The sequence below is a fragment of the Taudactylus pleione genome, unplaced genomic scaffold, assembly GCF_031769625.1.
Source record: "Taudactylus pleione unplaced genomic scaffold, aTauple2 ptg000225l, whole genome shotgun sequence".
NCBI classification, from domain to species: Eukaryota; Metazoa; Chordata; class Amphibia; order Anura; family Myobatrachidae; genus Taudactylus; species Taudactylus pleione.
In genome coordinates this window covers 790892-818533 of record NW_028284627.1, presented here as the reverse complement: position 1 = coordinate 818533, position 27642 = coordinate 790892, and the positions used below count along the sequence as shown (strand labels likewise).

Here is a 27642-nt window from a genome sequence, read left to right as displayed (position 1 = left end):
GGAATAGAGTAAGACAGAGCAAGTAACTATGTACCTGGACAAACTATATTACAATGCAGGGGGTGCAAATACATACTTGTTTTTGCATGCAGGGTAAATACTGGCTGCTCGTGCATGTAGCCCACAAATGCTGGCCAGCTTTATTATTACACTGCAATTTAGATATCAGTTTGGAGTCACCCCTCCCACATCTACATCTCTCTGCACATCTGCCCCAGCTGCAGTGCAGCATGGTTTTACCAAGATGCACAGTTACTTGCTCTTTCTTACTCTATTGCTAACTCCAACAAGTCAGACAATATTGCCAGCTTTGGCATCACAATAGCCCCTCTTCCCATTGTCTAATTTTTTAGTAATTATAGTGATTTTCTTTATCTCTGATATTGTGATAATTGTGATTTTTGTACTATATAATATATAAATACCCATTAAATAGAAAAAAAATGGATAATTACATTACTGTTAAGGTGTGTACACACTATGCGATCAGGAAAGACAGTACGATTATGACATTGTAATCATACCATCGTTCCTGATCCCCTGGAGTGCCTACACTGAACGATCAGTCGCTCAGTGTAGACACACTCCATCATTCCTGAACATGGCCAATCTGTCATTATCGGCAGATTGGCCTGCATGTTCAGGCGATGGACAATGTCGGAAATGACCAGCGGGCGCGCGCATCGCTGGTCGTTTCCTACATTTTAGTGCACGATTTGTGCACGATTACTGAGCGATTGCACAATTACGATGTCGCAATCGTGCAATCGCTCAGTAATATCACCCAGTGTGTAAGCACCTTTAGTTGTAAACCTCTTGTGCATTGGGTAGTTTATTGCAATGATCACATACTGTACTTACCTTCCTTTATTACACCAGCTCACTAGTACCTAGTACCCATGTCTCCTCACCTTATCCGCAGTACAGCTGACACTTGTGCAGCCGCACTCATTGATTTGGATAGAGGATAAGTATCCAGCTGTACAGGTGTCGGTGGAGTTGGTACAGCTACAAGTACACTCGAATATATCGCAGCACTCTGTGCTCTTCCTGCTCAGCTTCTTGTAAGGTGGGCAGCTGGGACGTCTCAGCACAGGACAGGTTTCTCTCCTGCAGGCTGTTAATATGGAACATATGACATTACAATAATAATACGGATGTCCTCTCAATAGAAAAAGGTGCGGCCACAGCCTAACTCCAATTCGGAGCATGGTGGCCCAGCCCTGAAAATATTGTATACTGTATATTTGGGCAAAATGTACAGACCGAAAATACTTTTAAATGATAATAGCAGCATCTAGTGCAGGAAGGTAACACTGTATCGCCAGCAGAAGGTGATGTTAAGCCACCTCCGAGGAACTAGCTCTACTGTTCTTCAGAAGAAGATCATCTCCGGGCCCCTCTCCCCACAGGGCCCCACCAAAGACCAAAGAGGCTCATATAATTATTCACACCCCAAACCATTTCTGTGCTGAACGTTATGTGAAATTTACTGCTGTCAGACGTATATTCGTTTAGGTTTTCTCCTGTAGACATTCAATTGTGATAATAATAATAATAATGACTACCTGTAAATTTACTATTGGCAACCATGATTTGACTAGTGTGTATTGGGTTACTATAATCTTTCTTTCTCCCTTCTTTGAAATCAACCTGACGTGTCTATCTGTAGATCTAGTTTAGTAGGAGAAGGTTACTGATACCCTATCCACCCTATTGGTCATGACAGTAAAATATAAAATTCATAGGACAAGGCGTACAGGACTTGTACTGTGATCTCCTAGCAATGAGCAGTAACACTGGGAGGCACAGCTCAGCAATCATTGGGTATTAGGCATTATATAGGAACGGCGGTGGGGACGGCTTTTTATTTAGTGTTGCAGAGTTAGCAGTATCATATTTTATAATTGGTATCAGATTGTTATTCTTTCCAGCAAATAACTAGTGTAAAGATGGAGTATACAAAAAGTGACATCACTATTACACAGTAATACTGTAAATTAGATCATTACTCTCCAATTATGTCAATGTAAATTATTTGGATCAGAATCGTATGACACCTTTTACTGTGCATTATATAAGGCTGGTTGTGAAACTAAACTATACTGCAGCACATATCTTTTAGAAGTGTCGGTGGGATAAATAGCGCCATCTACTGACATTAATGATTAATCTAATCATACATTGAATAATCAGATTTGATGGCTGAAGCCCCACTCTTCCGTTGCTTTTAATTGCTACCAGTATTGTTATACCTTGTAAACGTAGCTCATTGTTGTCACATTAAAATAGAAGTAGGGGAGATAATCACAGTTAATCATACAAAATGAATTAAATTCGCCACGGAGTTTCCCCAGCAGCTAATTGTTTGCGCTGCCTGATTCAATGAGCTGAAGGAACTTGAGCTACTTACCAGAGGCGAGACTTTCCCTGGTGGTCCCAGGGGCTGCCAGGAGAAATGTGCTAACATATGCAGATTCTGCGCTTAGAAACCCATTGATTCCGTATTTTACGTTAACCCAGAATTTACCATGCGGGAAAAATGCAAATGATGTGAATAGCTATTCCCCATGCGGATCGATCAATTATATCCCCCAGCTAAATGAATTCCCATCAGAACTGAGGGCTCAATGCAGAAGAATTTATCATTTAGTGGCATTTTTATTTTTCATTTTACACATTGTTTCACTTAAAAAATGAAGTGTGATGCTTTTTTTTTAATTATTATTATTATTATTATTATTATAGATGTATACAGTTAAAGTGTAACCACCACCAGGTGACTATGCTTTTGAATTACTGTACTGAAAAAGTTAGGGTTACAGAGGAATGGTCTAAGCACACAACCTTCAACAGTTCATCTAGAAGAAGGGCACACCCATAAACGGATTCAGAGTTGGGAGCAAATCAAAAAAAAACTTTGCACCTGGGCAAATCTTGTTCCACAAATACATGTATTTATGTATTCATGCATGTGGGGTAAATATCGGCTGATTTGCATGTAGCCAACAATGCCGGACAGCTTTATTTCTACACTGCAATTAATAGTTCAGCTAGGACACGCCCCTTCCAACTCTAATGATGGGTACGCACTGGCATATATATTAGCCGATCAATTGATCGGCCAATATATTGTATGTGCGTCGGCCAGTGTGTACCAGCGATATGCCTGTGAACGACATCGTTCGCAGACATATCGCGTTGGCTGTGGAGCATAGCCGATGGCAGATACAGTGGCGTATCTATTATGGGTGCAGTGTGTGCGGGGCACACGGCCCCCGAGTCAAGGAGGGCCCCGCACCGCACCAATATTTTTACGTTGCGTTGGGTGTCAGCGCTGCTCAAAACATCGGAAAAATGGCCGCTGCTGCCATTTTTCTGGTGTTCTGTGCATGCGCAGTAGACTCCGGGCACACTCTAGTGCCCGGAGTCTAATAATGCTCTGGTGGCTGGCCGGAGCTGCCAGCCACCAGGGAGAGAGGAGGGGGCCCCGCAAAGGTCGAGTGCACACGGGCCCCCTCCTCTCTTAAGACGCCCCTGGGCAGATATATGTGCTTATCGTGCTGTATGTATGGGAGGTCAGCTGACCACACGTACACTTGCTGCAGAGGCCGCGGGGAGAGGGGCGCGATACGACCCCTGGCCAGCAGGACCTTCGGCCAGATGATGGTTGTTCAGTGTGTATGAATGACCATCATCTGCAGATATATCTTTTGTGTGTGTACCCAGCTTAGATCTCTCTGTACATTTCACATCTGCCCCACCTGCAGTGCAAGTTGCAAATCAAGGAGCAAATAAACTTTTTTTTTTCATTGTTTTCAACTGTGAATCAGCCGCTCATTCTGCCAAACAGTTTATCTGAGCAGCACTTTCTCCTCTCTGTCAGCCACTCCTTCAGGAAGCACTGGGGGCTGTTTTGTGTCTGCCATTCCTTTCAATGCCAGCTCTCTTTCATAATAGAAGAGAATATTGGGCAAGATCAGAAGATATGGGGCAGACCTGATTCAGTCCCGCTCGCTAGCAAGCGTTCGCACGCAGACAACCGATGTTTGCAAACTGCGCATGCGTACACATCACAGTGCGTGAACCAGTGCGAGCGATCGGGAAGCGTATGCTCGCTGCGCATAGACAGCCCTGCTGATTGAGTGACAGGAGCAGTCATTTGTGGGTGGTGACGGGCTGGCTACTAGAAACGGCCGAGTGGAGATGCGAACGCAGGTGTGTCTGACCGTCCTAACACCGTTTCAGAGGCGTGCATAATTAAGAGGCAGCGTCATAGTACACGTCACTTGGTTGTATTTCGCAGTGCTTGCAGTAGGGTATAGTTAACCACAAGCGATGTGATCGCATCCGATGGTACCTGACCGATGGTTACATACACTTCCCGGATATGACGTGTACAAGTGGGCGTCTTAAGACAGGCTGGTGGGCGTCTGCATACACAAAGCGATTGCACGCCAAGACATAGTGGGCGTTAAAATGCCTTGCCGTGCGATCGCCAGCCTTCCCAAATTTGCATGCGCATCGAGCGAGCGAACACATCTAACGAGCGGGTCTGAATGAGGTCCAGAGGTCTTCCTGATCCCAATCTCTCCAGCCTTCCAAGCACTTCTTAATGTTCGGGATTACTGACAAGGTCGAAGATGGAGCTATCCAGGTCAACTGTTTAGTACATCAGAATGATTGAATGAGGACAATCTTCTGGCTAACGAGTGGGTTAAGATTTTTTTTCTTGACTTTAACACTTTTAAATAAATAAAAGTGCAGGTACCTGGAGCTCTTAAGCCAAACCATCAAAAATTCTTATTTATAGTCCCTGTCTCCATCCAAAGGCTTTATTTTTGTTTGTAGATCCCATAGTCTCTTGCAGTTACAATCACAAAGGACAGTTCTTCTGAAAAGGGCTGTACTTTGCGGAGAGGGGACTTCCAGGTTTATAACCCAAAATTCCCTTTGCGCATGAGTCGTATGATGCGGGTGCTGCAGGGGATGTTGGGGAAGATCCGAATGGATCCCGCTCGGTGAGGAATACGAACAGAAGCCCATAGACTTATATTGGGCAGCGCCATCTATAGATGGAGTTGGCCACCGGTACAAGCTCCGGAACATATCACATTCCAGAGTACATATGGGAATGCGGCCAAAACTCCAATAACGTCAGCTTTCTAAATTTTTCCCACATTTTCCCTTAGTACATCCCGCCCTTAGTGATTTTCAAAAACACTCCCTCAGATGTGGATCCTTACTTTATGTTGTTCTCTTGTTGTAGAGAATCACCTGTGTGGGCACAGTATAAGATGTCCAGTATACAGAGAAGTGAAGCCTACTATGCATTCAAATGTCATAACTAAAGAACTGGGACATTTTTCCGAACATATCTGATTTCCTTCCTTGATAATCTGCACTTCGCTGGCCGTGTCGCACTCCCTCACCAGTGACCACCAGGGGGAGATGTATCAAACCAAGCAACTTGCTGCTGTCACCTACAGTATCTAGTGCATTCAATAAAACACTATGTGCAACTTCCTCACCTGCCCTCTTTACATGGTCTGATACTGTACATCTCCTACCAAATACTTTACAACACCGTACTGGCCTTCCTTATACCCCTTTTACACTGACATGAAAATCCCAGGTTGTTGCACCTGAACGCGCATCAACCCGGGATTTTCGTCAGTGTAAACGGATTCACCCGGGGATCCAACTCGGGTAGCTTGCAGGGTTTGCATTGGGCCGCTCCCGTGCCACCCTGCAGTGTAAACCTCGCGATCCGGGTAATGATGACACGGGTCGTGCCACATGCTACCTGATTGGCTGGCTTCAGTGGCACCATCTCCAAGTGTCCACTGCAAAGCCGGAAGAGCTGGGTCACTGCAGACCCGGCTCCGGTGTTTGAACGGTGCCAAACTGGGCGTACCCCGGGTTGTCGCCGCAGTGTAAAAAGGTCTGTCCCGTGTCTGATCTGTTCCAAATCCTGGGTCATATCTGGGACTTTGGTGTAAAAGGGGTGTTAGTCTCAATGGAAAAACCTGTAAACATTTAGTTTATCTTTCAAGCTTTGAAACCCCCATAAATAAAAGTTTTCTTTCTATATGTAAATATGTGTATGTCAATCTATGGGACTGGAGCAGCTGTAATATTTGACGGCCACTGTACCCTACAGTCAGAAACATATGCTCGTACACTGGTTAAGGATCTCTGGAGCCTTCCCAACTTTCCCGTGTGAAAAGCCTTTCTCTTGGTGTTATTGCCTCTACGTGGAAGCTCACTGCTTTGGAATGTGTGCAGAAAATCCTTAGCCAAGCTGGTGGTATGGAATCGGAGTTTGGTTAATAATACGGAGGGATAAAGGGAATGAAGGGTTTCGCAGCACAATATAAAATGAATCAGTTTCAAACCAAAAAGTCATCTGTTGAAAGAAGTCTCTTAATAAACGGAGCCCTGTAACTAGCAGCGGAACACATATTTTCTCAGATTTTGTATTTATCGCAGTAAAAGTATTAGGTTCACCAAAATAATGCTGGCCTGAGATCAACACTCATACAAGATGATATACAATACCGAGACTTCTAGACAGTGGGAGAATATGTGTGTGTTTGTAGTTGTACATACATATAAATAAATACAGGTATAGGATATTGCTTGGGACTTTGGGTTTTCAGTAAGATTGTTTTCCATGGGGAGCATTTTGACAAAAATAAAATCACACACAATGGCCCTCATTCAGAGTCGATCGCAAGAAGCGATCGCTCACACTGATTGAGGGCGGGCACTTCTTGTTTTGAAGTGCTGCCTCCAGATCGCCAGCTAAGCTGTGGATTACCACCCACAGCTTAGCTTGCGATCAGGGTGATGGTTGCGATGGTCATCACCATAGCGACCATCGGGGCTTACGACCAGACCCTAAGGTTGGGTCTGGGCACTCGTAAGCCCCGGGGAACTTCCTGCTCTGTTTGAGCAGGAAGTTCCCCACTGAAATCATCAATGATGTCAGTGGGGCCGCCCCCAAACGGAAAGCATTCCGACTGGAACGCCTCCGTTTGGCCGGGCACACCCCCGGCCCGCCCAGCAAACGGGGTGAGCTGTCACTCAACATCGACAGCTCGCCCCGTCTGCTACGAGACCCCTAGCAATGAAGCGCCCGTCGCTAGCCGGGTCTCGCACACGACGGAGCCAGCTTTGTCGTGCGCATGCTCTGTTGGGACCATCGACCCGGTTGTGAGCGCATCGGCGCTTGCAACCGGGTCTGAATGAGACCCAATGTCTTTTGGGAGGTTTTTTGTTGATCTAAAACCAGATTTCATCTGGTCATGTGACCATCCAGAGCCAGTCAGGGGACTATGCTTCAAACAAACTATAAACCTGAATTGTGTCACTTTGTGATGTTGCAACTTATAAACAGCCCAGCCTCCCGGGGAAATAGTAAGATAACGGTGCTACACACGTACCGATTTAAAAAAGCGATTTGAACTATAACGATATCGATATCGTTACCGTTATCGTTTAAATCGTTCATTAAAAATGACCCTATCAACTTACCTTCGACCAACGATGCGCGGCCACGTATGGACGATAGCGATATCGTCCATCGCCCGTGTATGCCAATAAACTTGCTCGATATTGAGCAAGTTACTATAGGGACCCGCGATCAATGCTATAGTCGACCGTAACTATGTGATGTGCTGGGTGATTGATATTGATCACCCAGCACGACACATAGTTACGGTTGACTCAGGGAGGGTGCATGACGATCAGCCAGCAATATTGTATCGCTGGCTGATTGCTATGTCTGTACGCACCATTAGATTGCTTCTGTCTTATCCCCGAACCCTCCTTTAGACATCTACCAGCCTGCAGACATTCTGAGGCTGCCACTACTTTGTGGGACTGAAAGTGGTTCTGCCAGAAGAGTGGTATGGCGTCTCCTGGGAAGTGTGTGCTTTGGGAGGCTCAGTCCTTGCGTTATTATACAGTATATGTAATATTTTCTCTGTATGTGTGTGTGTGCATATAAGCCCACCCTTACACCTCTGAGACAACATGGTGCAATCAGTGGTGTAACAGCCAGCAAAGGACTTACCGCACTCATAGTTTGGTCTGCAGTCTCCTGGGTTGGTCAAGACGGGTTCCAGTCCATTTTCGCAGTGTGGCACAGGAGGTGTCTGGCAGGTACTGGTATCGCAAACTGGAAGAAAGAAATGGGAAAAGTTTAGGTACAGAAGTGGCAGAATATTTTATTTACAGATCGTCCTTTGGCGGCTATGTAAGCATGCAGTTCTTTATATTATCCCGCCCGTCAGATGCGTAATTTCCCCTGGAAGGTTTCCTTCTTTATTGATTTATTTCCAGGAAAATTAGAAGCATATTGGAACAAATGTCTGTTTATGTTATAAGCATTGTATAATGAAAATGGGCAAGTACATAAAAATATATATTTCAGGTCTCTAACCCCCCCCCCTTTTTTTTTACAAGTAACATATCCTCTTTGCTACTCCCCAAAGTATAATCGTCTGGTTTGCCTGGTGAGGGTTACCAAGTATAGAGAAGTTTAGTAACAGTCAAAGTGCCTGGAAGATGCTAAATATATAAGTTATATTTGACTAGGGTCTGATTCCCTTTTATTTTCAATTGTTATCTCCTGCCCATCCAGATAGCCCCGGTTTTCATCCATCTGGGGCCAATCACATCATCAGAATGTTATTGTGTCATACGCACTTCTATATGAGATGAAGCTCATACCATATATTTTTTTTATTAAATCTTAGATCTAGGTTTAGTCATTGTATTGTACCCAGAGATTGGTGAGCCTGGAACCAAACAGCTGAGACCCTGGCATCCTAACTGCACTCCCAGGCAGTGACTGACAACAGGGACCACAAATGGTGGTAATCACAGGAGCATGCGTCGGCCATCTCCGATGGACATTTATAAACATTTTTTAGCAATATTTTAAATAGAGATTTGGCATTAATGGTTTAAGGTCAATAAACATAAAATTGAAGTTGTTTCAGTATGAGATGGCAACTGGCAAAAATAAATGTGCAAAAGTTCCAAAGATTCCTTATCGTCACAGGGTCTAATATCATTGCATGTAACCATGTTATCTACCCCACTGCAGGATATTATCCTCTGCGTTCAGCCATGTGAGGCCTGGTCAGGCTCTATGCAGTGTCCAGCCTGCTTCACCCACAGTCAAACTCTTTTCTCAAAGATCCTTAGCTTTGAAAAGCTCCTTATACTTAGACATACTCAATATTTCTGCATATTATACATGTATGAAAAAAAAATCCAAATAAACAATCTCACTGCACCCCCTGCTGTAAAATATAGGAATATCAGAGGCGACTTTAGAGTTCCATCACGTCTTCATACATGTCCAGCCATCCACCATATTGAACTGTGGTTATTCTTGACTTTTTTTATACAGTTGAAAATATGAAATACCAATCTGCTAAAAACAGAACAAGCTCTAAAACGGCCAAAAAAATGCAAAAATGCTTTGCAAAAAAAAATGTGTTATAAAAAACAAATACGAAATGCTTTATAAAGAAATATAAGAGATAGAGCCTGTTGGCCTTTATCTTCCACCATCCTCCCATGTTGACATGAACACGTCTTATTTTGTTTAATTTCTTAAACGCTTATGTGGAATGGTTTCCTAGGCAGGAAATATATGTAAAACATACAAAGAATCAAAGGATCATAAGCCGGATAGTCCCTCAGTCAGTGTTACAAAAAGGTCTAACAAATCAAACAGGGCCTGGGGCGACTGCATTTAACACCTAGCCGGTCAGATTATGTCTTCATGACAAACATTTTCCAATTGACATATTTCATAGTAAGGAAGTCAGAATTTGTCAGATATGGGATTAGAGAATCTTCTGATGTGTTTCGGTATAAAAGACATTTTCAAATTAAGAAAATAATGTTTTTCTATTTCGGTGTTTATCGCCATGGCGACATGACACCCGTGGGTTTTACTGCCCATAACTGTACAACAACATCAAAATATTAACCTGTATGAACAGGACATTACATTTACAGACAGGACAAACCCTCATATTACCCGAGGTCTTTCCACTATTCTCGCCCAAGTCTATAACAACTAATTACAGCACTTGGCGGTGAAGACATCATTACGAATAGTCAAAGAAAAACCGACAGGTCTGATTCAGCAGCATACGACATAGCGATTACGCATGCAGTCAATCGATTGTCATTGCGCAAGCGTACAAGACACACTGCGCAAACGCAGCGATCGCATTGTGAATACGGACGCACAAAGGAATCCATCACAGAGTGAGTGACAGGCCGTCAGCGTTTGGGGGGGGGGGGTGACGGGGGAGTGGTCAGAGGAACGCAGATGCGCCTGTCCGTTTGAACACCGTTTCACGGGCGTACATAAATTATCCACTGCGATTGCATATGCAGCTTGAGAGATCTCTGCATTTGACGAGACCTGCAGTTTCTGCGGCTGGTCAGACCCGGTGTAAATGCTGCGTGACTGGCCGATGTGCAACGGTGATACCGATGTTTACGCAGAAGAGCGAGGTTGGACGGAAATGAGAAGGCAGCAGTGGGCGTCTTTATGGTGGCTGTGCTTTATTTTCGCTGTTGCGTTCCGTGCGAAATCGCAGCTGCGATCATATTAGTGATAGCTACTTAATCAGGCCCTACGAATAAAAAAATAAGGTATTACAGAAGTTAGAGAATACATAACCTCAAAATTCACATATATTCAATTGTTGCTCAGATAGATAGATAGATAGATAGATAGATAGATAGATAGATAGATAGATAGATATGAGATAGATAGATAGATAGATAGATAGATAGATATGAGATAGATAGATAGATAAGTAGATATGAGATAGATAGATAGATAGATAGATAAGAGATAGATAGATAGATATGAGATAGGTATGAGATAGATAGATAGGTAGATAGATATGAGATAGATATGAGATAGATATATAGATAGATAGATATGAGATATATAGATATGAGATAGATAGATAGATATTAGATAGGTATGAACTAGATAGATAGATAGATAGATAGATAGATATGAGATAGGTGATAGATAGATAGATAGATAGATAGATAGATAGATAGATAGATAGATAGATTTGTAAGCTACAATAATATAACCATCCATAAAATAGGATAAATGAGATACATTTATATGTAGAGACAGAGATTATTTAATACATCCCAAAACAAAACAAAAAAGGGTAATAAAAAACAATGGTAGATAGCGCTAGCAGTCTTTACTTTGGTTATTAAACAGATACTGTATAAAAAAACTAAACTTCGCTAATTTGAAAGTATCAAAACAAAGCTTTATATTACATTATAGTAAAAATAAAAACATTGCATTAAAAAAAATCAAGACTAATATTAACCATTAGTACTATATGAAGTTGCAGTGCTAGCGTCCAATTTTAGGGGTCTATTTATCAAGTGGGAAAGTGCTTGTTTCCACTTCTCTATATTAATCATATTGTACCATGGATGATTCTCTAAATTCTCCATGGGCACCTCAGTTTTATGTTTAGAAATAATGCCTCCAGATGCTTTTGACAACTATTATCTTAGGATAATATTTTAATATATATATTTTTTTGTAAATAAAGTTCTACTTGACAATTGGACAACAGTCTCCATAGTTGCTCTACAGATCCTAATGGGGAAGGCAGAGAATGTAATGCTGAGTTTTATGGCCAATATCATGTTTAATTGAAAGTATCACAATACGTCTGAGGGAGGTCAGTGCCATAAACAGTGCTTAATCCTTAATTGAGGTGATCACTGATACACTGTAACATTAAAAACAATGTAACCACAATAAAATTGGGTTCATGCAAAAAGCTCTATATAGCCAAAGATTAATAGGGAAACCCTGCCATATAAATAATAATAATCTGATGTGAATGTAATAGGTGTAAATAAGAAGTGACATCACATTTCCCTTAGGTCAGTCATACAAAAGACACCAGGGGTATGAGGGGCCGTTCAAGTCAAAATTACAGCTTTCTGGATATGTCCTATACCTAAGTTATTGCTTTCTGGATATGACTTATGCTAAAATGGATATGACATATGCTGGAATGGGTATGACGTATGGTGGAATGGATATGACATATTGTGGAATGGATATGACGTATGTTGAAATGGATATGACGTATGCTGGAATGGATATGATGTATTGTGGAATGGATATGACATATGCTGAAATGGATATGACGTATGCTGAAATGGATATGACGTATGCTGAAATGGATATGACGTATGCTGAAATGGATATGACATATGCTGGAATGGGTATGACGTATGCTGAATTGGATATGACATATACTGAAATGGATATGACATATGCTAAAATGAATATGACATATACTGAAATGGATATGACATATGATGAAATGGATATGACGTATGCTGAAATGGATATGACGTATGCTGAAATGGATATGGCATATGCTGAAATGGATATGACATACAGTATGCTGAAATGGATATGACATATACTGAAATGGATATGACGTATGATGAAATGGATATGACGTATGCTGAAATGGATATGACATATGCTGAAATGGATATGACCTATACTGAAAAGGATATGACATATGATGAAATGGATATGACATATGCTAAAATGAATATGACATATGCTAAAATGGATATGACATATACTGAAATGGATATGACATATGCTGAAATGGATATGACATATGCTGAAATGGATATGATGTATGCTGAAATGGATATGACATAAGCTGAAATGGATATGACATATGCTGAAATGGATATGACATATGCTGAAATGAATATGACATATGCTGATATGAATATGACATATGCTGAAATGGATATGACGTATGATGAAATGGATATGACATGTAGAGAAATGGATATGACATATGCTGAAATGGATTTGACATATAGTGAAATGGATATGACATGCTGAAATGGAATACATATGCTGAAATGGATATGACATGTAGAGAAATGGATATGACATATACTGAAATGGATATGACATATGCTGAAATGGATATAACATATACTGAAAAGCACATTACAGTGCCAGCCAATCACGGCTCTCTTATATAAGCAGGGCTGCTGAGAAGGAAAAACAGGAGTACAGTGTGGCATCCCGCACTGTCTCTGGGACCTGTTTGACCTACCGGTAGGTGGAGAGATGTCCGTGGTGCTATGCAGCGTAAGCTGTGGTCCCAGATTCTGGCCAGGTGTTGTGTTGCACCTCTACGAGCCCACGGGGTGCCTGGCAGACGGGCACCCATTGATATCCTGCTGTAGGCTGTAGAGTGATGCAGAGAGCCGTAGTGTGGTGCTGCCCCGCAGTCCCGTGGGGTCAGTCTACTGTGCTGTATGCACTGCCAGGGTGGCCTCGGGGCCTTTTTCAAGGACTCCTTGAAAAAGGCCCCGAGGTCGAAATGCGTTGGGAGATAAAGCCACCCACACTCACCACCACTACAAGAACTTTAATCAACCATTTATTGCTACACCGAATCCAGGCCGCAGAGGATCCAGCACTGTACAACCCGGCAAACCTTGGGTCCCCCTTGCCCGCCCTGGCAGAGCATACAGCACAGTAGACTGACCTCACGGGACCATGGGGCAGCACCACACCACGGCTCTCCGCATCACTCTACAGCCCACAGCAGGACATCGACGGGCGCCCATCTGCCAGGCACCCCGTGGGCTCGCAGAGGTGCAACGCAACACTTGGCCAGCATCTGGGACCACAGCTTGCGCTGCACAGCACCACGGACATCTCTCCACCTACCGGTAGGTCAAACAGGTCCCAGAGACAGTGCGGGACGCCACCAACTGCACAAGCTACAGGACTTGAACAACACCCCATGCATCCCGGTTCCGGAAGACCGAGACCATAGGTCCAGCAGGGGAACGTGCAGGAGTAAGGACCACACGGATAGGAGCCCCCTCAAAGGGTCTACCCACTCCCCAACCAAGGATCGCACAGAGACATCTGCTCATCCCCACACCCCATAACGGAACCACCTAGGGAAGCACTGTGTCTTACCGAATAAAACAGGTTGGATTCCACACTTACTGTCTGCCTCATTTTTTCTCACCCACACACCCACTAACATAGCCTCCATTTAGCCCCAATACACACACCCCTCTCCATCTCCCCTCCCCACATTCCCCTTGCCCTCCCCCCCTCCCCAGCCAATTCCCCCACACCATCGTATCACACACACCCAGCAGGAGCGCACGCGTACCCCTTTTTCCTCATATTCTACCTGCAGGCATTGGTACTCCTGTTAATATCATGTTGCTGAACCTGCCCACTTCCCGCCAGTCCCCCATCCTCACCCCATCACTCCTCTACTTTCTCTCCTCAGACCTTCCCTCTATTATCCTCGGTGACTTCAATGTTCCTATTGATATCCCACAGAATCTACCGCCTCCAAACTACTCTCCCTCACTTCCTCATTTGGACTCTCCCAATGGACCTCCTCACCATCCCATGCGAGTGGGCATTTGCTTGATCTGGTATTCACTCACCGTTGTGATATTTCTGCCTACTCCAATTCCCCATTCCGCCTCTCTGACCATCACCTCCTCTCTTTTAACCTATCCCTCTCTCCTTCCCCTCCTCTACCTCCCAGAGCCACCATCACTAAGCGTAACATTGAAGCTATTGACACTGCTTTCTTTTCTTCCCTACTTGACTCACTTCTCTCCCCTTTCCTCTCTTTCTCCTGCGCTAAACAAGCTGCTTCCTTATACAATGCCTCCCTTACTTCTGCTGTTGACTCTGTTGCTCTGGCGATCGCTACTCACCCTCGCAAATCCACACCTCAACCCTGGCATTCCAAATGCACCAGATACCTGCAAAAATGTTCACGAACCACCAAGCGACAGTGGAGAAGATCACGCTCTCAATTTTTCTCAATTTCAAATTAATGCTGTCATCCTACAGTGCTACCCTTTCCCTCTCTAAACAGTCATATTTCAAGAATCTCAACTCCTCCCTGTCCTCATATACCCAGCGTCTCTTTTCCACCTTCAGCTCCCTCCTCTGCCCACCCCCTCCTCGTCTCCCCTCCTTGCTCTCTGCCACTGAGTTTGCTACATATTTCACATCTAAAATTGATTCTATACGTCAGGACATCATATCCAACCAGTCCCCCAGATCTCCACCTCCTCCTTTCCCGGATCACCCCTCCCCATCCATTTTACCGACTCTGATATCCTTCTCCCCTGTGTCTGGAGAGGAAGTTAAGGCCCTTATCCAGTCCTCCCCCCCTTCCATCTTTCCCCTTGACCCTATCCCCTCCCACCTCCTCTGCTACCTCTCTCCTTCTGCCTGCTCCCATCTTGCCCACCTCCTTAATCTCTCCCTCTCTTCTTGCACTGTTCCTTCTGCATTCAAGCATGCCCTTGTCTCCCCATTCTTAAAAAACCTAACCTTGATCCTAACATTCTCTCTAACTACCGTCCAATCTCTTTCCTCCCTTTTGCCTCCAAACTCCTTGAGCGTATTGTTTATAACCACCTCACCACATTTCTTTCCTCCCACTCCCTCCTTGACCCTTTTCAGTCTGGCTTCCGTTCTCTCCACTCCACTGAAACTGCCCTCAGAAAAGTCTGCAACGACCTCCTTGCTGACAAATCCAAGAGCCACTACTCCCTGCTCATTCTCCTTGACCTCTCTGCTGCTTTTGACACTGTGGACCACCCTCTACTGCTGCATATTCTTCACTCCCTTGGTCTACGTGACACTGCTCTCTCCTGGCTGTCCTACCTCTCTGAACGTTCCTTTTCTGTTTCCTCTCATGACGTTTCCTCCCCCCACAGCCTCTTACAGTAGGTGTTCCCCAAGGTTCTGTTCTTGGACCCCTCCTATTCTCTCTCTATACGTCTTCTCTAGGTAAACTCATCAGCTCTTTTTACCTCCATTATCATCTCTATGCTGATGATACTCAGAACTACCTTTCCTCACCTGATCTTTCCCCCTCTCTACTGACTCGTATCTCTAACTGTCTCTCTGCTATCTCTTCCTGGATGTTCCAGCGATTTCTCAAACTTAATATGTCTAAGACTGAGCTGATAGTCTTCCCACCCTCCCACATAACATCATGTCCCACTATTTCTTTATTAATAGATGGCATAACTATCTCATCTAGTCCCAAAGTGCGTTGTCTTGGAGTCATCCTGGACTCTTCCCTCTCCTTCAAACCACACATTCAGAACCCCTCGCAGTCCTGTCATTTCCATCTCAAGAATATTTCCTAGATCAGACCCTTTCTCACCCAGGATGCTACCAAAACCCTTGTACATTCACTGGTCATGTCCAGATTGAACTACTGTAACCTTCTCCTAGCTGGCCTCCCCAAATCCCATCTCTCTCCTCTCCAGTCTGTGCTCAATGCTGCTGCTTGGCTCATCTTCCTCTCCAAATGCTCTACATCTGCCTCCCCTCTCCTACAAGCCCTCCACTGGCTCCCCTTCCCTTTCAGAACCCAATTCAAGGCTCTCACACTCACTTACAAAGTCCTCTCCCATTTACATCTCTGATCTCATCTCCCTTCACTCTTCTGTCCGCCCTCTTTGTTCCCTTAATACACGCCACCTTTCATGCCAATTGATTACTTCCTCCCACTCTCCAAGATTTTGGCCGTGCTGCTCCTCACCTTTGGAACTCCCTCCCTCTCCCCATCAGACTCTGCACCTCTCTACAATCTTTCAAACGAGCTCTTAAGACCCACTATTTCATTAAAGCCTTCCAGCTCTCATCCTAACTTGCTGCTACATCTTCCTTTCTCCCCGCCTACCCCATCTGTGTCACTCCTGTTTGTCATCCCCTCCCTTAAAGAATGTAAGCTCTTTCGAGCAGGGCCCTCTACCCTCTTGTGCTTCTCCCTACTGTAATAAATAATTTAATTTATCTCTTACTCCCCACTAGGGCAACTAACACTTGGCTGCTTATGCGGGCATAAAGGTTGCTAATATAGCAATGTTTATCCATGTCCTGTATTGTATTGTATTTTAAGTCAATGGTTACTTATTTGTCTATGTACTTTGTAAGGCGCTGTGGAACACTTGTGGCACCATATAAATAAATGATAATAATATAAATAATAATTTGAAGCACAGCCCACCCCTCTTACTTGTACAGTGTGGCAGAGATGGAAAGGGGAGGTGAGTGCTAACACTATAGTCAGTGGTGTAATAACTTTTGCTGTGCTGATGATGGTAATGTAACACATAACTACTACTGCATGTACTATTAGTTATAGCTGCAGATAGGAGACTGCCTCTTTTCAGCTTGTTTCTCCTGTGAGGATCGTGGTCCTGCTGCAGGCAGGTTATGTATTAATGTTACTTTCACTTCTTTTCTGTCCTCATTCTCTCTCATCTCAGCTCTTTCTTTGCCCTCCTTTCTCTATGTCGGATTTCTTGCCAGTACCCCAGGTCCCTGCTCATGTTAGGGAGTTCCCTGACTCCCAGCAAGATGGCTCCTTCATAATGTGTAGGATTCCCCTATTGTCTGGCTAGAAGTACTGTTACTGTATGCAGGCTGCTGGTCAGAGGGTTATAGTCTGCCATAATCGGCAGTAGGCTGTGGTTTTCACACCCCATACATGCACAGCATTATTATAACACTTACATGGCTTTGTGTGTTTATTTAGTGCGTATACTGTATATGTACTGTATGTGCATGTCTAAATACAATTCTATGTCTAGGGCTTTATATTGTGTATGTATGTATGTATACATGGGCATCGAGAGGGGGAGAGCTGGTACCTGTTACCCGGGCCTGGGCTTGCTAGAGGGACCCGGCGTGTCCCTCCCCCCTCCCTCACAGCAGCTCAGCACACAGCTTGTGCTGGGCTGCAGTGTGAGACTGCTTGCAGCTGCTGCAGCATCCTGAGCAGTCTCCTATGGCTGTGGGGGGGAGCGATCACACTGATCGCGCCCCCCCCTGCTTAGCGCTGGGCTGATATATTTTTGTGTTTTTTCCAAGAGGGTGTGGCCACGCGTCCCACGATTAGGCCATGCCCCCTCCTTTACCCGGGACTGGCCAGGCTCTCTACGGCCCTGTATGTATGTATTTATTCTGCCACTCACAAGTAGCGGAAGAATAAATACATACATACATACACAATATAAAGCCCTAAACATAGAATTGCATGTAGACATGCACATACAGTAGCTATACATTATATGCACTAAATAAACACACAAAGCCATGTAAGTGTTATAACATACCTCCCAACTTTTGCAGAGTTCCACTCGGGACATCTACACGGCGAAGCTTTCCTGAAAAGGGGTGTGACCTATGTGAAAAAATGGCGTGACCTAGCGGCACGCCCTGTTTACATTGCTAAATGGCGTGCCCAGCATCTCCAAGATGCTGGGCTGCCCCCGGACTTCCCCCCGTACTGTGAATAATATGAGATATGGCAAGAACTTACCCTTGTTATCTCTATTTCTACGAAGTCCGTAGGGTTCCACAGGACTCGCGCCCTGTCGTACCTGTACTGCAGATGGGCTTTGCTCTGGTCACCGTTTTTTCCATCTCCTTCTGGTGAGAATGTGATTCTTGTGTGTTCCAGACTTTCTTCTCTCTCTTTCTTCTCCTCCTCCAGCCTATGGCTTGTTATATAACTGGTTTGCCTTGGCTCGGGGGTATAGAAGGGGGACCCCAGTCCATAGGGTTCCACAGGATACCTTGGGGTATAGGCAGATGATGTCAGACATAGGACACCACAGAGTTAAAGTTTTCAGCCTCCCAGGATGCACTGGGATCCCCCTTCTATACCCCGCCCCCAAGCCAAGGCAAACCAGTTATGTAACAAGTCATAGGCCGGAGGAGGAGAAAAAGTCTGGAACACACAAGAATCACATTCTCACCAGAAGGAGATGGAAAAACCGGTGACCAGAACAAAGCCCATCTGCAGTACAGGTGAGACAGGGCGGGAGTCCTGTGGAACCCTATGGACTTCATAGAAATAGAGATAACAAGGGTAAGTTCTTACAATATCTCATATTTTCTACTTCAGGGTCCACAGGGTATACACAGGATACCTTGGGGATATCCCAAAGCAATATCCTTTAAGGGTGGGGATGCTCCTGTGCTGAAAGGGGAATCCACCGCCCAAAGGAAGCATCCTGAGAGGTGAAGGTATCGAATGCATAATACCTTACAAAGGTATGGACAGAAGACCACGTGGCTGCCTTGCAAAGCTGAACAGCAGAGGCACCACGTAGAGCTGCCCATGAAGGACCCACAGACCTAGTGGAATGAGCCCTAACAGGATGGAACAGGAAGGCCTTCATGAATATAAGACTTAGAAATAGCCATGCAAATCCATCCTGCCAAAGTTTGCTTAGTGGCAGGCCCTCCCTTCTTACGGAAGCTATAGAGGACAAACAAGGAGTCCGACTTCCTAAAAGAATTGGTATGGTCAACATAAATCCTTAGAGCCAGTACCACATCTAAGGTGGCCTCACCAACCGAGAGGTCTGGAGAATTAAAGGCTGGCACTATGATTTCCTCATTAATGTGGAAACTAGATACCACCTTTGGGAGAAAACCAGGGTGAGTGTCCCTATGAAAAATGAGAAAGGGAGGCCGACATGAGAGAGCCCCCAATTCTGAAACCCTTCTGGCCAAAGCAATGGCCAGAAGAAATACAGTCTTAGCTGTAAGCCATTACTGAGCCCAGTGTTTCAAATTGCGGTCCTTGGAGAGCCCTCAGGACCACAGCAAGATCCCAAGGAGCCACTGGAGGAACAAAGGGAGGCTGAACACGAAGTACACCTTGCAGAAAGGTGTGGACATCAGGAAGAGTAGCAATCCTACGCTGAAACCACACTGACAGGGCAGAAACCTGCACCTTCAGAGAAGCAAGGCGAAGACCGTGATCTAAGCCCACCTGCAGGAAAGCCAACACCCTGGATATCCGGAACACCTGAGCATCATAGGCTCTAGGGTGACACCTTTCAAAGAAAGTATGCCATACTCGATGGTAAATTCTTGCAGATGCAGGCTTTTGAGCATGGTGTTAACTACAGAGCTGGAAAAACCCCTGGACCTTACGTCTCAACAGCCATGCCGTCAAAGACAAATGACCCAGGTCTGGGTAATGGCAAGGACCTTGAGACAACAGGTCCGGACATAGAGGCAACAGCATTGGAGTGTCTAAGGAGAGACTCTGAAGATCTGAGTACCAGTGCCATCTGGGCCAAGCTGGAGTTATCAGCAGCAGCATGCCACCTTCTTGCTTGAATTTGCGAATCATTTGAGGAAGAAGGGAGAACGGAGGGAAGAGGTACGCAAACTGGAAGGTCCACCGGACCAACATAGCTTCTACCAGAAGTGCCTCTGCATCTCTTGTTCTTGACCCATACAGAGGTAGCTTGTTGTTGTGTCGGGAGGCCATGAGGTCTATCTCTGGAAAGCCCCACTTGTTCACCAGGAGTTGAAACACCTCCTGGTGAAGAGACCATTCTCCTGGATGCATGTCTTGATGGCTGAAATAGTCTGCCTCCCAGTTGAGGACTCCTGGTATGAACACTGCCGAAATGGCAGGGAGATTGCCTTCCGCCCAAGCTAGAATGCGGGACACCTCCGTCAGGGCCGTCTGACTGCGGGTCCCTCCTTGGCGGTTTATGTAAGCCACTGTGGTGGCATTGTCTGACTACACCTGCAAAGGTTTTCCATGCAGGATATGTCTTGCTTGCTGGAGAGCTTTGAATACTCCCCGAAGTTCCAAGATGTTTATCGGAAGCGCAGATTCTGCTGGCATCCACCTTCCCTGGAAGAAGTGCGGACCCGTCACCGCTCCCCAGCCTCGGAGACTGGCGTTCATTGTCAGAAGGGCCCAGTCCGCAATCCAAAAGGGGTGCCTCTTGTTCAGGTGAGCAGTGTGCAGCCACCAGGCCAGAGACAGACGTACCTCCGGGGAAAGCACCATTGACTGTGTCTTTATCCTATGGGGAAACCCATTCCATCTGGAGAGGATCAACTTCTGCAGAGGTCTGGAGTGAAACTGGGCATACTCCACCATGTCGAACATCGACACCATGGATCCCAGTAACCTCATCGCCGATTGATTAAACACCCGGCAACTCTGCAGGCAACTGCGTACTTTTGCCTGTAATGCAGAGATCTTTTCCTCTGTCACAAAGATCCTCTGTTGGGAGTCCAACAGGGCTCCGAGATGGAGCATCCTCTGTGAGGGAACCAGGGAGGACTTCTTCCAGTTTACCAGCCAGCTATGAGTCTGCAACACAGAGACTGTCAGTTGCAGATGGCACTGAAGTATCTCTGGAGACCCTGCCAACAACAGGAGGTCGTCCAGATAGGGCAACAAGCGGACCCCCTGCATCCGCAAGTGGGCTGCCATAACTGCCATGACTTTGGTAAACACTCGAGGTGCTGTGGCCAGACCAAAGGGCAGTGCCTGAAACTGGAAGTGTTGGTCGACCACTGCAAACCTGAGGAAACGTTGGTGTGCTGAAACAATGGGGATATGCAGGTAAGCATCCTGAATATCTAGCGACACCATAAAATCCCCAGGCTCCATCGCTAAAATGATGGAACGCAGGGTCTCCATCTGGAACAGAGGAACCCTCAAGAATTGTTGAGGGATTTGACGTTGAGGATGGGCCGGTAAGACCATTGGGTTTCTGTACCAGAAAAAGATTGGAGTAATACCCCGATCCCCTCTGGGACAACGGAACCACCACTATAACTCCAGCCTGGAGCAGAGAGTGTAACACCTTCCGGAATACCAGGGCCTTGTCTTGATCCGACTGATGGCCCGTGGTGAAAAATCGGCTGGGAAGCCTCCGCCGGAAGGAGAGGGCGTGTGCCCGAGAGACCACTTCTTTTACCCAAGTATCCATGGTGGGGAGACACCAGCACTGTGCGAACTGAAGAAGCCGGCCTCCCACTTTGGGGTCCCCCAAGGAGAGGCCCATCCCGTCAGGCGGACAGGGAAGGCCACTCCCCTGACATGCAATTAACCCTTGGGACGCCAGACCTTTGCCGCTCAGCCGTGGCCCACTGTTCCTGGTGGTCTAGTGGAAGCGCAAGTTAATACCTGGCTCCACGTGCAGCCAGTCCCCAGGGAGCCCCCTGCCTGGGGACTTAGGACTGTGTTTCAGCGTGTACCATCCGAGGGACCCTGCCACTTACCTGCCCCCCTTGAATCCGGCCACAGTCCGGGTAATTCAGGGTCACCGCTAGCTGTGACCCCAGACACCCACCAGCATCCCCGGATCAGTACCGGCGTTCTGGTCTGGCGGGGTGAAGGAGCGACAGCATAGATGTCAGTACTGACTGTCTATGCTGTGCAGCTCATCTTGAGCAGCCACAGCTGCCTTGAAGAACTTCAGGGGCTATTACAGCCCGCCTCTGTTAAATGGTGATCCGACTCCGAGCCGTGCACCTACGAAACTAGTTTGTCTTGGCTCAGAGGCAGGGTATAGGAGTGGGATCCCAGTGCATCCTGGGAGGCTGAAAACTTTAACTCTGTGGTGCCCAATGTCTGACATCATCCGCCTACACCCCAAGGTATCCTGTGGATACTCTATGGACCCTGAAGTAGAAAGATACTGTGCGCATGCGCACATCTATTCTCGCTCTGCGTACACGCTTGCTCTGCTATGCAGAGCAGCAGTGTATGCTTCCCCAACTCCCCCCCAGCTGTGGGACACTGCAGCCCATGGGTGGGACAGCGGGACAGTCCCAAAAAAACAGGACTGTCCCACTGAATGTGGGACAGTTGGGTGGTATGGTTATAATAATGCTTGGCACGTGTGAAGTGTTAAAACCACAGCCTACTGCCAATTGTCTGACCCAGCAGCCTGCATACAGTAACAGTACATCTTGCCAGACAATAGGGGAATCCTACCCCACCTGCTGGATTATGAAGGAGCCATCTTGCTGGGAGTCAGGGAACTCCCTAACATGAGCAGGGACCTGGGGCACTGTCAAGGAAATCAGACATAGAGAAAGAAGAGAAAGGAGAGCAAAGAAAGAGCTGAGATGAGAGAGAATGAGGACAGAAAGGAAAGTGAAAGTAACATTTATACATAACCTGCCTGCAGCAGGAGCACAATCCTCACAGGAGAAAAAAGCTGAAAAGAGGCAGTCTCTTATCTGCAGCTATAACTAATAGTACATGCAGTAGTAGTTATGTGTTACATTACCATCATCAGCACAGCAAAAGTTATTACACCACTGACTATGGTGTTAGCACTCACCTCCCCTTTACAGCTCTGCCACACTGTAATCCTGCTCTTCCTTCCCAGGAGCCCTGCTTATATAGGAGAGCTGTGATTGGCTGGCACTGTCATGTGCTTTTCAGTGTATGTCATATCCATTTCAGCATATGTCATATCCATTTCAGCATGTCATATCCATTTCAGTGTATGTTATATCCATTTCAGCATATGTTATATGCATTTCATCATATGTCATATCCATTTCAGTGTATGTTATATCCATTTCAGCATATGTTATATCCATTTCAGCATAGGTCATATAAATTTCAGTATATGTCATATCCATTTCATCATATGTTATATCTATTTCAGTATATGTCAAATCCATTTCATCATATGTTATATCCATTTCAGCATATGTCATATCCATTTCAGCATATGTCATATTCATTTCATCATATGTTATAGCCATTCCAGCATACGTCATATCCATATCAGCATACATCATATCCATTTCAGCATATGTCATATCCATTCCATCATATGTTATATCCATTTCATCAAATGTTATATCCATTTCATCATATGTTATATCCATTTCAGTATATGTCAAATCCCTTTCATCATATGTTATATCCATTTCAGCATATGTCATATTCATTTCATCATATGTTATATCCATTTCATCATATGTTATATCCATTTCAGTATACGTCATATCCATTTCAGCATACGTCATATCCAGAAAGCAATAATTTAGGTATATGACATATCCAGAAAGCTGTAATTTTGACTTGAACGGCCCATCATACAGGGGCCTCAAAACAGAAATAACCAGTCTTGGCCTGCCTGTTGGAGTCTGTGAAGTCATGCTGTGATGTCATAATGGTAACTGCCTGTATCAGGGCTTTGCTGTTGCTGCCTCTCTCATACAGTACCAGGTCACTGACACTGCACAACACACCAGCAGGAGATACTAGCATAAGGTTAGTGACTGGACAAAGATAAGGGCAGCTTAGTTCCATGCGTCGGCAGACAGCGTGACTACTGTAATATGACTTATGACCTTGGGGACAAGGCAGTATTGGATAAGATCAGAATCTCACACCTAGTGGGACAGTGTAATTACAGCCCAAAGCGACTGCATCTGGGACATCTCTTATAGGTGTTAGGTGGAAACTGTCTGGATGGGACTATACTGTTCCTAATTAACTTCTTTACACTCTGCCTCCTAAGCCCGGTATGCCAGTATTGCGGCCTGTTCCATTGTTATTAATGTGCAGAGGTGTGAGAGAATTACATCATATTGTGCTTTAGTTATTTGTTTTTATCCAATACTGTCATTAGTAATGTTACATCTAGATCATAGTTTGGGCTCCATGTAAGAGTGATACTAAATGCTGGTGTAATATGTTGTTTTGTGTCACTGTGATACATATGAATATGCAGCTGGTATTTACCATCACTTACCTGTCCAGCGAGGTCCAGCGGTGTCCTCCTCCTACGCTGCATCCTCTGCTGTGTTACCTGCAGCCTAACGCTGCCGGCGATGGGTCACTGACTAATGTACATACGTGATGACCATCTGTGTATGCGCATAGAGCTCAAACCCTGTGGGGACTTTAGAAACAGCGTTAGAGCTGTTTGCTAAATATAACATTGCAGTCATCACCCCTATTAGCACCAGAAATGAGTACTAAAGGGGTCATAACTCTTTCTTACATGGAGCTCTAAATACTAAGGGGGTGCTAGGGTGTTTTCTTCCCACCCCCCTCTTCTCCTCTCTGTCTTGTCTCTCCCCCTCCCATGCCCACTTCCCCAGTCTGTCACACTCTTTTCTATCTCTCACCGTGGACATGCGCTCGCCATCGACGTACAGATGCGTTTGTCACCAGCCGGTTAATAGGTCAAAATAACAGATTGAGGTGACAGAAGAGATGACGGGTTATGCACGGTTAGTGGTGGGTGGGTGATTTGGGCAAACTCTGCATAGCCTCTTAATGCCTAGAGGGACGGGCAGTCCTTCAGCCATGGGTCCCCAGAGGTTTCCTCCACAGGGGGTTTTTCCTCTCCTGAGTGCTGAAGGATGATTCTTTGTGAGTCATGAGGTTTCCGCCATCTTGTTCAGTATCCGGATGGTAGATAGACAGTAACTAGATAGACAGTCAATAGATAGACACCATTTGCATGTCAACCTTTTGACCATGTTGACCTAAAGCACTGTCGACCATTTACCTGTCGACCTTTTAACCCTGTCGAACAATTCACTGGTGTCTATTGACTGTCTAACTTAGTACTGTCTATCTGTCACTCCACACCCTCTTGTTCCTCTTATAAGACAAGGGTGTAAGACTTCTGGGCCAATCTTGGTCCAGAATCCTCTATTTTATAATGCAGAGAAAATGTAAAAAAAGTTCAATATTACTTGAAATAAAAGCTTAAATTTATCTTTTAAATATATTTCTGCTCGAAGTTGTCTTTATTTTTATAAATAAATGCTCTCAAAAGGTGAAGAGGCTGAGGTGAGGCCTGGTGAGGTAAATGAGAGCAGAGTTGGTAATGGAAGTACCGTATATACTCGAGTATAAGTCGACCCGAATATAAGCTGAGGTACCTACTTTTACCCAAAAAAACTGGGAAAACTTACTGACTCGAGTATAAGCCTAGTGTGGGAAATGGCAGCAGCTGGTAGTGCCCCCAGTAGTAATTCCCCCTGGTTGTGCCCCCAGTAGTAATCCCTCCTGGTAGTGCCCCCAGTGGTAATCCCCCCTTTCAGTGCCTCCAGTAGTAATCCCCCCCTGGTAGTACCCCCAGTAGTAATCCCCCCTTTTAGTGCCCCCTGTAGTAATCCCCCACTGGTAGTGCCCCCTGTAGTAATCCTCCCCTGGTAGTTCTCCCAGTGGTAATCCCCCCTTTTAGTGCCCCCTGTAGTAATCCCCCCTTTTAGTGCCCCCTGTAGTAATCCCCCCCTGGTAGTGCCCCCTGTAGTAATCCCCCCCTTGTAGTTCCCCCAGTGGTAATCCCCTTTTAGTGCCCCCTGTAGTAATCGCCCCCTGATAATGCCCCTTGGTAGTGCCCCCTGTAGTAATCGCCCCCTGGTAGTGCCCCCTGTAGTCATCGCCCCCTGGTAGTGCCCCCTGTAGTCCCCCCCCTAGTAGAGAGAGACGTGAAAAGAATAAAAAATAAATAAACACTTACCTTAAACTCCCGCTCCTGGTCCCGCCGCTGTCCGCTCCTCAGGCCGCTTTGCATGGGAGAGACGTCGTCATGACGACGTGTCTCCCATCACCCACTGCGGGAGCCGGAAGATGGCTCCCGCAGTGGGAGCAGCAGCAGCCGCTGAGAGTCTGACAGACTCTCAGCGGCTGCTGATTACACCAAACACGCAGCTGCGGGCTCCGGCGGCTATGTGTTTGGCAGTGTGTAGCGCTGACCGAACTCCGTCCGGTCAGCGCTACACTTGACTCGAGGATAAGCCGAGGGGGTACTTTTTCAGCACATTTTTTGTGCTGAAAAACTTGGCTTATACTCGAGTATATACGGTAATATGGTGGTGGGGAGGCTGAGAGGATGGCAGCTCAGCTTAGATGAAGTACAGGTAAAGGTGTGAGATCTGCAGGCTTAGAGCCTAAACACTGAGGTGACAATGCAAATGAGAGGGGTTTATGGGGAAATTATGACAATGGATCGATGCCTCTTAGTAATATGTGATCAAGAATTGGTAGGAAAACATTATCTTTATACTGTAAGTGATTAATGCAAGTTAATAATATAATAATAAATGGGTGATACACTCCTGATGAGTAGTGGTAGTAATAATAATAATTAATATTATTATTATAAAAATACATTATATTAATAATTTTATTTATATAGCACTTTTCTCCAATGAGCCTCAAGGGGCTTTACAGATACTATGAACATAATATGGATGTTTAGAGTTTCATAAAATACAGAAACCATGAATAAAAAACAAAAAGCAGCTGTTTTGGGTTATCAATTCCAAGGATTATTCATCCTACCCACAAAGGATCCAGGTGAGGCAAACATTTTAGGCACACTACATAGGATTACACTGGGGAGAATAGGCAATGCTTGAAAGAGATAACACATAATTGGGGAAAATACTAGGAGAGATCCTTACTAAATCACCAGAACGATGCATTGTTTATTTTACACAAGAGAGTACCAGGCGAGGCAGCCATCTTGGGTGCACTACATAGGTTACAATGTGTGATTAACAATACTTGAAAATAAGACATACAAGGGTCAAATGAAAAGCGACTAACAGGATACTCACTGCATAAATAGTTCTGCAGCTTACAGAATGAGGAATATGGTCTTTCTCTATAATTGCTTTTATCCATTTTTTAATTTACAATCATTTTTAAGTGAACTGAG

General features: G+C 45.3%; 1 protein-coding gene across 1 annotated transcript in view; it reads right to left on the bottom strand.

Moving 5' to 3' along the window:
* Positions 1 to 27642, bottom strand: part of VWF (von Willebrand factor) — a 304519-nt gene that overhangs the window by 35655 nt on the left and 241222 nt on the right. The window contains exons 41-42 of the mRNA XM_088478900.1: positions 8081 to 8185; positions 912 to 1117 (exon numbers count right to left, since the gene is read on the bottom strand). Of these exons, the coding sequence (XP_088335026.1) occupies positions 912 to 1117; positions 8081 to 8185 (311 nt within the window). The remainder of the gene's footprint in view (positions 1 to 911; positions 1118 to 8080; positions 8186 to 27642) is intronic.